Source organism: Colossoma macropomum, unplaced genomic scaffold, assembly GCF_904425465.1.
Source record: "Colossoma macropomum unplaced genomic scaffold, Colossoma_macropomum, whole genome shotgun sequence".
NCBI classification, from domain to species: domain Eukaryota; kingdom Metazoa; phylum Chordata; class Actinopteri; order Characiformes; family Serrasalmidae; genus Colossoma; species Colossoma macropomum.
Genome location: NW_023494806.1, coordinates 23,560,024 through 23,575,023, shown reverse-complemented (window position 1 = coordinate 23,575,023; position 15,000 = coordinate 23,560,024). Strand labels below are relative to the sequence as shown.

The 15,000-nt window shown below is 41.9% G+C and overlaps 1 protein-coding gene across 1 annotated transcript in view; it reads right to left on the bottom strand.

The window, feature by feature from the left end:
- rictora (RPTOR independent companion of MTOR, complex 2 a) overlaps positions 1 to 15,000 on the bottom strand; it is a 42,645-nt gene that overhangs the window by 20,899 nt on the left and 6,746 nt on the right. Inside the window, exons 8-22 of the mRNA XM_036598085.1 lie at positions 14,587 to 14,756; positions 13,644 to 13,711; positions 13,463 to 13,530; positions 12,928 to 13,010; positions 12,472 to 12,559; positions 10,516 to 10,606; positions 10,060 to 10,126; positions 9,412 to 9,492; positions 7,266 to 7,366; positions 5,672 to 5,822; positions 4,012 to 4,113; positions 2,938 to 2,984; positions 1,907 to 2,042; positions 967 to 1,166; positions 398 to 524 (exon numbers count right to left, since the gene is read on the bottom strand). Coding sequence (XP_036453978.1) covers positions 398 to 524; positions 967 to 1,166; positions 1,907 to 2,042; positions 2,938 to 2,984; positions 4,012 to 4,113; positions 5,672 to 5,822; positions 7,266 to 7,366; positions 9,412 to 9,492; positions 10,060 to 10,126; positions 10,516 to 10,606; positions 12,472 to 12,559; positions 12,928 to 13,010; positions 13,463 to 13,530; positions 13,644 to 13,711; positions 14,587 to 14,756 — 1,580 coding nt within the window. The remainder of the gene's footprint in view (positions 1 to 397; positions 525 to 966; positions 1,167 to 1,906; positions 2,043 to 2,937; positions 2,985 to 4,011; positions 4,114 to 5,671; positions 5,823 to 7,265; positions 7,367 to 9,411; positions 9,493 to 10,059; positions 10,127 to 10,515; positions 10,607 to 12,471; positions 12,560 to 12,927; positions 13,011 to 13,462; positions 13,531 to 13,643; positions 13,712 to 14,586; positions 14,757 to 15,000) is intronic.

Genomic DNA, 15,000 nt, shown 5'->3' with positions numbered 1-15,000 from the left:
GGGTAACCGTAACGAGGCCTTTCCCAGCGTAACCGTAACGAGGCCTTTCCCTGCGTAACTGCAACGAGGCCTTTCCCAGCGTAACTGTAACGAGGCCTTTCCCAGCATAACCGTAACGAGGCCTTTCCCTGCGTAACTGCAACGAGGCCTTTCCCAGCGTAACTGTAACGAGGCCTTTCCCAGCATAACCGTAACGAGGCCTCTCCCAGCATAACCCTAATAAGGCCTCTCCCAGCGTAACCCTAATAAGGCCCTTCCCAGGGTAGCCGTAACGAGGCCCTTCCCAGGGTAACCATAACAAGGCCTTTCCCAGCGTAACCGTAACGAAGCCCTTCCCAGGGTAGCCGTAACGAGGCCTCTCCCAGCGTAACGGTAATGAGTAACAGTGGTTTCTTACATCAGATCCAGCGGTGAGGATTTTGGACAGAATGATCCGGGCCAGTCCGTCCCTGCTGTAGTCCAGCGAGGACACGGTCAGCTTCAGCAGGGCATCCTGATTCTTCACTGAGCACAGGTTCAACAGACTACAGACACACACAAACAAGCTTTTAACAATGACATGATTTGTTTTAGACACATAATTAGCGTTGGCTACACTATCAAGCCAACTGCACAATAAAGATAATTAAGCAATACAACACTCAGGGTCATGTGTTGATCTGTGACTGAATCACATGACCTTGAGCTTGACTAGTCATGTGAGAGCAGTTAACTGAGAGCACTGAGATTGTAATCGATTTGTTTTTAAATCAAATAAACGATTTTAATCAAGCAACTATGACTAATAACATCTCATCTCATGCAAGTATATATTCATATGGAGTTACTTTACATAAGACCCCAGTTATAACTGCTGTTTGAACGTCTGTGTTTATGTGCTTTGGGAGGAGAAGGTAAAAACCGATCCTCTATCTGTGCTCACAGTCTGTAAAGTACAACACCAGGCCAATGGGAGCGCGTTCTCACCACTGAAACGCTCCACATTTCTCCATCGTTTTGACTCCCGAAGGCTGCCCAGACAGCGTACCCAGAAACAGGAAGTAGTGCTGACTGAGCATGCTCAGTAGACCGTTACTCTGGAGACTGCGCTCAGACTTCATCCCAGAAAAGGAAGAGAGCCACTGGACAATATCCTTCACCAAGTCCTCCAGATACACCTGACCATCCTGGAGTGTGTAAGAGAGAAAGAGTTTCTCATTAGGCTGAATGAATAACTGACTCTAAATGTAGGTATTGTGATATAAACTGAGTCTGTTCTACAGTTTCTCATTAGGTTGAATGAATAACTGACTCTAAATGTAGGTATTGTGATATAAACTGAGTCTGTTCTACAGTTTCTCATTAGGTTGAATGAATAACTGACTCTAAATGTAGGTATTGTGATATAAACCGAGTCTGTTCTACAGTTTCTCATCAGGCTGAATGAATAACTGACTCTAAATGTAGGTATTGTGATATAAACTAAGTCTGTTCTACAGTTTCTCATTAGGCTGAATGAATAACTGACTCTAAATGTAGGTATTGTGATATAAACTAAGTCTGTTCTACAGTTTCTCATTAGGCTGAATGAATAACTGACTCTAAATGTAGGTATTGTGATATAAACTAAGTCTGTTCTACAGTTTCTCATTAGGCTGAATGAATAACCGACTCTAAATGTAGGTATTGTGATATAAACTAAGTCTGTTCTACAGTTTCTCATTAGGCTGAATGAATAACTGACTCTAAATGTAGGTATTGTGATATAAACCGAGTCTGTTCTACAGTTTCTCATTAGGCTGAATGAATAACCGACTCTAAATGTAGGTATTGTGATATAAACTGAGTCTGTTCTACAGTTTCTCATTAGGCTGAATTAATAAACGACTCTAAATGTAGGTATTGTGATATAAAGTGATACACTCACGTCTTCAGAGTCCAGCAGGAAGTTGATGAGTTGGCAGCCAGCCGAAGTGAGCTGAGGAGCTTTAGGATGTTCCAACTCCAGAACACAGTACAGTTTACTGCTAGGCTTATAGAAATACAGCAACCTGCGCACAAACCTACACAGACACAGCCGTGTTAGGATTCGTGTTAGGACTTCACATTAAAAGTCACTTTAAACTTGTCTGAAAACCAGTAACCAACCATCACACCACTGCCCAGTAGAGCTGGAAGATATACAGTATTTATTGACCAATCTACTGGATTAGTTCAAACTGCAGTCCCACAATAATAAAAAAATATATTAAAAAAAACCCAAAGCAACGAAGTATTCAGATCTTATATATTTATAAGGATTATGTTCTGACCTATGTAAACCCATGACATTAGTGGACATAGAAATGAGCTAAATATATATGAAATTATAATTTATAGAACACTTCCTGCTGAGAGGTGTCTGTCCCAGATACATTTTTTTGGATTTTTTAATTTGTTTTTTTTTTTCTTTGTTTTGAGGTAAATGTGTCCCAAAGTCTGAAAATCAGTTTGGAACGTTAAGAATTGTCACTACCGAAACACCATTTTCAGTTTAGTGTTTTAATCAAAAATAAAAGAACTAAAAAAAACAGCTGTTTAAAGCTGTGTTTGCTGATCATGTACTGGCAGCGTTTTTGAGCTCAAAATGAGCTAAAATTGTCACCGAAACAGTTACCACTGAAACGTTTGGTAAAGTTTGGGTAGAGTTATGATTGTTTCTGAATGCTGAATCGTTAGTTTTAATCATAATTAAGGTACAGAGTCACTCAGAGCAAAAGGATTTTAGTCTGAAGTCCAAGATCAGTTAAGTCCAGAATGTGTTTCAGCTCTGACTCTGAACCAGTTCAGCAGAATCATCTGTACATAACAGATATGCTTCATGTAGCTGTCAGGTTGGTCAAATGCGACGTTTCATTCAGCTTGTAAACCTGTAACTAGTAGGAGTTTTGGGCAGAAACAGTTAAGGAGTTTTCTTACCTGTGCACCTGCTCATCCCGGTAGTTCCTGAGGTTTGAGTTTGGCCACTGCAGTGTGAGAATATTAGAGCGTCAGACTAAACGGCTTCAGAGAAGAAGCGTCAGGTTCAGCTAAGAGGCATCAGACAGTAAAGTTTGTGCGACATCCACATTTCCACTCTTTATTACTAGAATAATTAGTTACATTCCTAAAAGAAAGATGAAAACAAACTAAACCCACAACTCTCACTGAGCTGAGCTCTAATACTCTCTTATTTCACAGATACTAAGATGCCATCACTGTTTGATCCAGAGTCCACAGTGTCTCCGAAGTTACCGGACAAAAAGGTTCAGCAAAAGAAACAGCCTCACTGATTACCGCAGTTATTTTCCACATGGTTACTGGAATATGAGGACTGGGGCTGTACAATATGGACATTAAATGCGATGTTCGATAAAGCTGCTGGATATCAGGTTGACGATATGAGAAGCAATAAATTGTTACTAAAATAATACACCTCTGACTGGATGTTACACAAGTACAGACTTCATTTTGCTTAGCAAAAGGCAAAATAGTAAATAACTCTACACATAGACACACAAGAACATACACAAATTTTTGTTTATTTGTTTTGTTTAGTTATTAAATGTTTGTTGTGACAATCTTTACTGCCTCACACACTTACAACACAAGCTTGAGCTTTTTCTGTAATTGGCTGTTTAGCCTGATGGTTAAGTCACACACAATAGAGCAGAGTTCAATCCCAGCACAGAAAAGCTCTCATTAATCTTCTAGTGTTTTCTGCTGTAATGTCTCTCTGGCGCTGTGTATATGAAGTAATCAGATCTGTTCTGTCTCACGATGCGTTTATCGCGGAAACGCATATTGTGAGAACGATAAAAATATAATTTGTTTCCTATCACCACAGCCGGCTCTACAGTCATCAGTGACTAAAGTCTCCACTAACACTAATAACCTGTGATTGTCCTTTACTGTTTATGTTGAACCAAAGGATCCTCTGCTTTTACAGACCAATAAGGCCTCAGAGGGAGCAGATCTGCTCTGGTACAGAATGAAAGTGTGTATGTGGGTTACCTTCAGTACAGTAGAGATGAGAACCCAGTTCCACTCCAGGTTCTGTTTGTGGTTGAGGATCTGACTGTCCCTCAGATTCATCATCAGTGCATCTTCAGTGTCCTACAACACAAAAACACACAAAAAAGTCTGAATTTCCATCCATTTGTTAAAGACAGTGGGGCTGCACATCTTTACTGTTATTGCATTATAAGTTTCCATGACGACTACATTATTGAGGGTCATGCGCAGTGCCATGGTGATGTGATCTAACTGGTGTGAATGTAGCATCAGAGCGAGCAACACCTTCCCTGCACTGGACCTGAACCCTGATCTCACCTGGAAAACGGCTAACTTAACCACTCAGCAAAGTTGCAAATATACAGGCAACTTTATTCTACGGAGCCCTGTTGGTGACATCACATACAAATAAAAGTAATTCATGGCCACGCCTTATTAAGGCATGGGAACGAGATCGTCCATGACTTAGTAAGCCATGATCTTGTTCCCGCACCTTACTAAGTCATGGCCACACATTAGGATCTCATTCCCACACGTTAATAAGGTGTGGCCACGACTTAATTATCTTGTTCCCACACCTTCTTAAGTTGTGGCCACGCATTATTTTTTATTCATACAGGATGTTACCAGTGGGGCTCCGTATTACTCTGAACCGTTAGCGTGTAATAATACCATAAACCTGATCAATATTCTGACTCTCGGTGCCACGGGTTATATACAGGAGGCAGTAATCACTACTGTTACAACAAACGTGCATCACCATAGGCGATTTTTAAGGAATTAAATATATCCCTGATGTCAGAATGAAACCTTGTATCTCCAAAATGGTAAATTTATAGGAGAAGGAGGGGAGGAAAAAAAACAAAACACTTTCCTTTTAATGCAGGTCGATGTAACCAGCCTTTTCATTTTGGGCTGTTTCTTTTAGTCTGATCATCACAAAAATTAAACACAATGTAAAGGACAACAGGTATTTTCAAATTTGGTCAAAAACTGAATAACAAAAAAAAAACGGATATACAAGGATTTTGTTCCGACAGCAGTGATATACACTTCTGTGCTTGAATTTTCTGAAAAGTTCAGAAAAAATAATTTTATAGCACTATATAAAAAAAGGCTGTTCAGGGAATGCTCAATGCTTTTCAACCAAACAGTGCACAAAACTTAAGTAGCTATTAATGTTTCACAATTTTTATTTTGCACAGTAATAAATGGTGCTTTTCTATTTTTTTGCAATTTTTAAAAAGAGAAACTTATTTATACAACAAAAACAAAAAAACAAGCAAAAAAAACAAAATTATAAGCTAAAATCTCACAGTCATCGCAATATTCAACACCATGAACACTATTTTATGTCTGTATCATGCAGCCCTACATAAAGAGTGACAGAAACCACATAAATCAAGTCTATTAGAGATACTGAACACCTCCACATGCTTTGAGGAGAATATGTGAAAATGTAGGCACGCAGTTAGCAACATGCTAATCAGGTGAGGTATAAGCTTTCATTACATTACAGTAGCCTTGTAGCTTCAGTGCTAGAACCAAAAAATCAAACTTCAAACTTCAGACACCAAACACGTCTCTGCTGCCTGCCTGTATCTGGGGTAACGGTGGGGGTTTAGCTGAGCTATGGTTTTAAGGTGTGTCCGTCTGTTACCTTAATGACGTAGGCGTCTCTGTGAGAGCGGTGGGAGTCTCTGTGCGAGCTCTGCTGCAGGATGAGCTGGAGGTAAAGGCTGTGTGGTTTAGGATTGCGCTTCTTCAGCTCGTGGAGACGCTTCAGCTGGGTCACCGCCGCACTGGCTCGCCTGCAGCACCGAACACAAACCCCGGGTACACATCAACACACAACACAGCTCAGCTGTACAACAGAACAAACCACATCACAGTCACCGCTACAGCAGGACAACCACTGTGCTACAGCTAGAGAGCAGCACTGCAGTCAGAACCGAACAGGACGGGATTGAACCGACACTGAGAGATCAGATCAGAATAAAACTGAACCCGGAAAACAAACACACTCAAACTGACCACCTCAGATCTGCTTAAACACTTCCTGGAAATAAAAAACAGGTAGCGTGCGAAAATACAGAATGCATGGTACTCTGACGACTCAGGCGACCAGCTTTATGTGGTACATCTTTCTTAAACGAAATGTGCTCTTTCTGTGTAAAATACTTTGTTATGCACCGTGCCTCTGAAATGTGACGTGACTGGTTCCTCATTTATGAACAATAAAAGGAAATCATTACTAAAGATGAATTCTAATTAGATGCATAACTAATGCTACCTAGTCGCCAAATGAGCGCTGTACTGAGAGTAATAATCAATAAGAGTGATCAGGATGCTCACAGCACCCACAGCATGCTGTAATACTGTAATACTGTAATACTCAGACACTGTGATACTGTGATAATGATAAGACAGGTTTACATGCAGCCTGATAATCCGTTAATAATCCGGCTAATAGCTCAATCGGAATAGTCTAGTCCGATTGAGGCCATTCAGAATACAGTTTCTATCCGACTGATCGAGGTGGGTAATCCTGTAAATAATCTGTTAAATAGAAGAGTAATATCCGTGTAAACGCCTGTATCTGATTACATTCCCTATCGGAAAGTTTAAGTCCGCTCTGATCATGTTCGTCGCGTCATAGTGAAAGTTTATACCGTTCAACATGGCGGAGCAGAAACTGGTCTGCAGAGGAGACGAAGTTTATGCTCTGATCTTTAAAAGACGACGGTGGGACGGACGTCCAGCTTATGTGTCTCAGAACACGACGCCTTCCTCTCGGCCTTCTTTAATAAGGACATGTGAAGGACGTTTTCCTGAGTCTGACATCATTTTAAAGTCATTAAAAACACAAGCGCTGCTCACTGCTGCTCATCTCACTCTGAGTGGACCTCACGTGATGTTCGCTGTCATGGTAACGTTTACTCTAAACGCTACTCCACGCATGTGCGTCATTTTGCATCGGATTACTTGTAGTGCATATGTAAACGAAGACTTTTCCATCAGATTGTTGAACAGAGTGAGAATAAACACCTCAGTCTTAACATGTAATCAGAATGTATTCATTCGGATTACATGTTATACATTGAATCAAAGATTCAGAATCTTTGCATGTAAACACAGCCATAGACTGTTCAGCTGTAATATGATGTAGAATGTCCTGAAGCCACACCTCAGTAAAGCTGCTTTACTGCAGTGAAGCAATGACGGCAGGTAAAGGTGCGTAATGTTAAACTCACAGTCGTTTCTCAGGAGAGATGTCGAAGGAGGCGGCCATGTTGATGAGAGTCGGCAGACAGTGTAGGTGGTGACTGTGGGAATGTGGGAGGAGAGAGCTAGCCTAGAGACAGAGAGAGAGAGAGAGAGAGAGAGAGAAAAAATTATATCAGTGTGCATATCTGCATAAATCTATAAGCTTATATATTTGTTTTTATATGCATACAGTGGTGTGAAAAAGTGTTTGCCCCCTTCCTGATTTCTTATTCTTTTGCATGTTTGTCACACTTAAATGTTTCAGGTCACCAAACAAATTTAAATATTAGACAAAGATAACACAAGTAAACACCAAACGCAGTTTATAAATGAAGGTCTTTATTATTAAGGGAAAAAGAAATCCAAACCTACAGGGCCCTGTGTGAAAAAGTCATTGCCCCCTAAACCTGATAACTGGTTGGGCCACCCTTAGCAGCAACAACTGCAATCAAGCGTTTGCGATAACTGGCAGTGAGTCTTTTACAGCGCTGTGGAGGAATTTTGGCCACTCATCTTTGCAGAACTGTTGTAATTCAGCCACACTGGAGGGTTTCCGAGCATGAACCGCCTTTTTAAGGTCATGCCACAGCATCTCAATGGGATTCAGGTCAGGACTTTGACTAGGCCACTCCAAAGCCTTAATTTTGTTTTTCTTAAGCCATTCAGAGGTGGACTTGCTGGTGTGTTTTGGATCATTGTCCTGCTGCAGAACCCAAGTGCGCTTCAGCTTGGGGTCACGAACAGATGGCCGGACATTCTCCTTCAGGATTTTTTGGTAGACAGCAGAATTCATGGTTCCATTTACCACAGCAAGTCTTCCAGGTCCTGAAGCAGCAAAGCCCCAGACCATCACACTACCACCACCATATTTTACTGTTGGTTTGATGTTGCTTTTCTGAAATGCTGTGTTACTTCTACACCAGATGTAACGGGACATACACCTTCCAAAAAGTTCAACTTTTGTCTCGTCAGTCCACAGAGTATTCTCCCACAAGTCTTGGGGATCATCAAGATGTTTTCTGGTAAACCTGAGATGAGCCTTTATGTTCGTTTTGCTCAGCAGTGGTTTTCGTCTGGGAACTCTGCCATGCAGGCCATTTTTGCCCAGTCTCTTTCTTATGGTGGAGTCATGAACACTGACCTTAACTGAGGCAAGTGAGGCCTGCAGTTCTTTGGATGCTGTTGTGGGGTCTTTTGTGACCTCTTGAATGAGTCGTCGCTGAGCTCTTGGGGTCATTTTGGTCAGACGGCTCACCACTGTTCCATGTTTTCCCCATTTGTGGATAATGGCTCTCACTGTGGTCCGCTGGAGTCCCAAATCTTTAGAAATGGCTTTATAACCTTTTCCAGACTGATAGATCTAAATTACTTTGTTTCTCATTTGTTCCTGAATTTATCTGGATCGCAGCATGATGTCTAGCTGTTGAGGATCTTTTGGTCCTCTTCACTTTGTCAGGCAGGTTGTATTTAAGTGATTTCTTGATTGAGAACAGGTGTGGCAGTAATCAGGCCTGGGTGTGGCTAGGGAAATTGAACTCAGCTTTCCAAAGATGTGACAAACCACAGTTAATTTATGTTTTAAGGGGGGGGATCACTTTTTCACACAGGGCCCTGTAGGTTTGGATTTCTTTTTCCCTTAATAATAAAGACCTTCACTTATAAACTGCATTTTGTGTTTACTTGTGTTATCTTTGTCTAATATTTAAATTTGTTTGGTGATCTGAAACATTTAAGTGCGACAAACATGCAAAAGAATAAGAAATCTGGAAGGGGGCAAACACTTTTTCACACCACTGTAATTCCATTTAGTGAAACTAGGGAAATGGAGGAATAGATGAAACTGGGGAAAATAACGTGAAACTGGGTGAAATGGGCTGACAATGGGAGGGGAAAGGATAAAATTGGGGGAAAATGTGGGGTAAATGGAGGAAACGGGGTGAAGATGGGTGGGGAATGGACAAAACTGGGGCAAATGGGGGGAACATGAGTGAAAACTGGGGCAAATGTGGAAAAAGCTCTGTATATTAGATGCCCATTCCCCTGTCCGCTGGACGCAGCGTGTTTTGGGGCTGGAGGGATTCAGATCAATAAGAGCTGATCACTGTTTAATCAGAGTAATCAATTAAAGTGTACCATGTGCAGAAGCTCCCCCAGCAGGACTGTGGCTCTCACTGAGAGGACATCATCACTGCTCGTCACCACCTCCACCAGACCCTGCTCACAGACAGACAGACGTCTCACTGTTACTCACACAGACAGACGTCTCACTGCTACTCACACACAGACAGACATCTCACTGTTACTCTCACACCGAGACGTCTCACTGCTACTCACACACAGACAGACGTCTCACTGCTACTCACACAGACAGACAGATGTCTCACTGTTACTCACACACAGACAGACGTCTCCCTGTTACTGACACACAGACAGGACAGAGGAGACGTCTCACCGTCACTCACACACAGACGTCTCACCGCCACTCACACACAGACAGCACAGGGGAGACGTCTCACCGTCACTCACACACAGACGTCTCACCGTCACTCACACACAGACAGGACAGAGGAGACGTCTCACCATCACTCACACACAGACAGGACAGAGGAGACGTCTCACCGTCACTCACACACAGACAGCACAGGGGAGACGTCTCACCATCACTCACACACAGACAGCACAGAGGAGACGTCTCACCGTCACTCACACACAGACAGCACAGGGGAGACATCACAAGTGTGAATGTGTGAGAACATGAGCAGAGTGGGAAGGTGTGTGTACCTCCAGCAGGCCGCAGGTGATGAGGGTGGACAGGATCAGGGCCAGGTAGTTATCCAGGAGGTCTGGCCTGAGAGAGAGAGAGACACCAAAAACAAAGAAATGGAGATACAAGGTTTGAATTCGTCTCCGACAGCGACAGTATGTTCACACGAGTGCAGCAGCTCTGCCACAGAGACGCCATCTGCTGTGCTGCTCTAACGGCTGAGCATGAGAAAGCAGGCAGGCCGTATAAGACAGTTTAGTCCGAAGTTTCTGTTGCTATAGCGCCCCCTGCTGTCTCAGTCTGTGTGCGCTAGTGTTGGGTTATGAATTGTGCAGTGACGTTTCAGAACATGGCGATGCTCAGAGGTGTGTTTGCGTTTGTGTATGTGTGTTATGTTTCGTCTCTCTGCCTCGCTCTCTGCCTCGCTCTCTCTATCGCTCGTGTGTGAGCAGAGTGTGAGTGAAGGCTCTCACCGTGATCTGGCTCTGTGAGGGAGGAGGACTTTGGCCTCAGCAGCTACAAACCCATCTCCCAGCCTCCAGCTGTCCTGAGGCCTGCTGGGGTCTGCAAACACAGTTAGAGTGGACAGTGAAGTGAGGGCCAGCGTTAAACTCCAACAGTAAACTATCTAAACACACAGTAAAACAGAAAATAAAGAGAGTTCACCATCTAACACCATCTATCACGCTCTCCTGAGGGACTGTGAACCAGTACAGACTTCATCCTGACTGGCTGTAAAGAACGGGTCGTGCTTTGACGCTGTTAATGTCTCATTTCTGGACAGAAATAAAAATGACCTTCTTTCACTCCTTTGGTCATTCAGTGCTTTCACACTTAGGCACATTTTGCCTCTACTTTAACTTCTTTTACATGATTTGTTTCTTCTTAAGCATTTCTGTTTTGCACTTCTTCTTCTTTTTATGTGTTCTTTAATTTTATTGTGCTAAAGGGAGAATTCAACAGTCTGTACACTGTTGAGGAAAACGTTCCTTATCCTAAATTTACCCCTCTTGGGGAAACGTTAGCACTGTTAGTGATGCTCTTCCTCGCTTATGGTTTTGGAGAAGGCACAAGTATAATAGTGCATTGGTTATCTTGTTTAATTGACACTCTTTGAAGCTACATGTTGCACTTTTATCCCAAAAGACTGATAAACTGTGTTTTGTCTTTACCTGAAAAGTGATGGAAGCTAATCAGACTGAAATGGATCTTTAAAATCGCAATGTAAAGTATCTACTTACATTGATGTGGCTGCATCACCCTGAAAACACCCCCAAAAGTCCCATCACCTCACCAAGATTCAGTCAAATGATTGTTCCTAGTATATTTATGAGTGATTTAATGTTCATGTAGCAAAGTGACAAGTAAAGCAACAAATGCTTAAGAAAAAAAAACAAATAATTAAAAAGACGTTGAAAGTATACGTGAAATGTGCCACAGTGTCAGAGCACTTAATGACATGAAGGATAAAACAAGGTCATTTTTGACTTTCACTGCCCAGAAATGTGTTTTATTGTAAATAATATACTTTTTCAAAATAAAAATGAGGACTTTTATTTTGAAAATTGCATCTCTGTAAAACGTCACAGTAGTCCATATTAATATCATGTAAAAAGTGTACACTTTATGAATGTTGATTTAAACATTTATTACCGTGCTATGAAGTGTTTATGTAAGATGTTATGAATGTGTTATGTAGATGCCCTTCAAGTAAAGTGTTACCGTAATTTTTATGGCGGCCTACATTATTGAAGACGCTGTCTTAACTAATTTTGTGTGGGAATATGTAACCCAATAGATGAGATTGACCAATCAGAAACAACCCATGTGCTGTGTTGAACACAATCACAACAAACTGGCAGTGTGGTGAGTTAATGTTTGAGCCTCAGGCCTGAAAAGGTGGATATGCTAGACTTCTAGGACCTCAGTTTACAGGAGATTATCACACTTTTCACACACAAATTCAACTGCAGACGTACTGTAAAAAGGAATAGATTAAAAAATGCATTTTCTTTTTCTTTCCTTTTAAATTTTGTTTGGGTTTCAACCCATCAGACGGTGAGAAAAGATGCCACAACTGTGCTGCATCTGAACTGCAGTCAAAATCAGCTAATATTATGTGTAAAGATGGAAAAACACACAAATACAGGCTACAGAAACCAACAAGGACATACAGCATCAGTGATGACAGGCATGCTTCTTATAAAGCACTAAAGATAGTGCAAACAGCGCCCCCCTGTGGAGAACCACCAACGTCAGTGAGTGAGTTACAAGCTACGTCCTTCAGGTGCTTTACAAAGAAAAACCATGTAATATAAATAATGTAAAATCTGAATCTTTATAATAAGCTGAATCTAATTCAGATCTAATTGTGATGTGCTGGATGGCGCCCCCTTGTGTCTGTGGTGTGAGATGCTGCTGTTTCATACCGATGCTGTGAAGAGCTTCCTCAAATTCAGCCGTAACCATGGGAACGGGCAGCCGGAAGATTTCATAGAGCACCTCCAACAGGGCTTTCTGCACAAAACACACACCCAAACACACAAACGCCTCACCCTGTTACACAGTTCTCCTCATTGGAGTCGATCAGTTCATTAGCCAAGCATGTTTATATCAGTGAGTCATACAGCGTCAGAAACCTCACTGTCAGGTCTACTAGGGTTTACTGAGCACCTCCACACAGACTGAGATGAGTGTGAGGATTCAGCATGATGCTAATTGGTGTTCTATAAATTTCTATTTCATTAGTTAAAACCCAAGAAGCAAATTTCAATGATAAACACACTTTGACTGATCGACTCCACTTGTGGAAAGAGGGAGAAATCTTTTGTTTTTGTCTGGAGGATGAAAACCTTCAAAACGGTGACTTTCAAAAATCATCTCACCCTGATTTCCATATTTGGTATACAGAGCAGACCAATCAGAGACTGGATTCCTGAGTTTCCCACTTTACACAGGTTAATAATACCTGAAAGAGAGGGAAGAAGAACGATACAGAGGTTAGGAAGGTAAATAATACAGAAATAATAATAAATAATACAGAGAAACAGAGATTAGAGAGTAAATAAATACAGGAATAATACACAGTTTGTTTCTACACTAACAGTATAAATATACGCTCTTAAAGACGGTTCTTCAAGGGTTTTTTAATAAAGATCAGCGGTTCTATGTAGAACCAAGAGCACTCAGAGAATCATTTGCATGCTTAAAGGGTTCTTTGCATCATGAAAAGGTTGCATATGGTTCTATATGATGTCAAGCTTGTAACAACAGAAGAACCCTTTAAGCATGCAAATGGTTCTCTGAGTGTTTTCTATATATATTCACTGTCTTTACTAAAGAACCCTTGAAGAACCATGTTTTTTAGCAGTGTAGGGACGTTAATACGTCAGTGTTCTGAGTGATTTTAATTCACAGTACCTGACCACGAGCGGAACGCAGCCACGATGGCCATTTTACTGGCCGAGAACCGAGCCTCACGATCCGCCCTACGCAAACACAAACATTAAAAATAAACACAGACACCAGCACAGAGACTCTACAGCACAAACAAACACAGTCACACAGACAAAACACAGACAAGAAAAGCTCGGTGACTCACTTCAGCTGTGCTTCTGTTGTGTCTGGGTTGTGTCTGTAGTGGAAGTCTGTGTAAGGTGCCAAAATTTGCTGAAAGACACAAAACAAAACAAAAATCATTCATCAAAAAGATTTGCCGTTTCTTGTGGAGTCCCTCAGGGTTCAGTTTTAGGGCCTTTGCTTTTTCACTCTGTACATGCTACCTCTAGGAGATGTCAATAGGAGGCATAGTATAAATTTTATAGCTAAGCTGATGACACCCAGTTATACATTACTATTCCTTCTGATGATCAAGACTCTGTAGACAGACTAACCAGCTTTTCTACAATTAAATCATGAAAAAACTGAAATATTGATTTTTGGTACAGAACCTTTATGAGAAAGTGCAGTAGAAACCTGGGTGTGATCTTAGACTCTGAGCTCTGTTTTATCTGCATGTAAACAGTCACTAAAGCAGCTTTTTATCATGTGAGAAAATCACTAAAGTTCAGCCTTTTCTCTCTCAGAGCGACGCAGAGAAACTCGTTGCTGCGTTTGTTCAGCAGAGTTGATCACTGTAATGATCTTCTTACTGGAGAAAACAGTCCATCCTCTAGAACCCGTACAGAACGCAGCAGCACGGATCCTCACAGCACCAACACAGAGAGCTCATATCACCCCGTTACACACTGCACTGACTGCCTGGATCTGTTAGAGAGAGTTTAAAGCTCTGCTGCTGGTTTTTAAAGCTCTAAATGACCTTAAAGCTCCTGAATGTCTGTCTGTTTATGATCTCAGATCTGCAGATTCTGACAATTCACATTTTTTTGCACGGTGATTCCGGCACAGCGTGAACCTGCCATAATCCAACGACCTGAAGTGACACCATGCAGGAGGAAGCCTGAACTGCAGAGGGTCTGTGAAACTCTGGAGAAATATCTACAATCTGCTGCTGTGATATTCAGCGCAGTGCAGTCTGCGTGTACCTCCAGCTCCACGTCCGCCCGTACGTACTGCCGCGTCTGCGGGTGGTTCAGCAGGTGCAGCACTGTAGAAATCAGAGCCTCGTTGATGCGGCTGTGCTGACAGTCCAGAACGTTCTTCAGCAGAGTGCTCAGACCTCCACGTCCCGCCACCAGCTCCGGGTTCTTCACAGCTGAGAGAGGAACACAGCAGCACAATCGCAATCAAGCGACAGTTCAGCCAAATATTTAGATTCTTCAGTTTTTCTCTCATCACCCCAAATGTAGCCCATCAGGAAACGTTTGGTGTCTGAATTTTGCTTCTTTAGTTGTAGCACTAGAGCTACAAGGCTAATGCAGCTAACAAGCTAACGGAAGCTCATACCTACATACAGAAGAGAGACATACATAGATATGTGATTGCGTTTCTTAATGGAG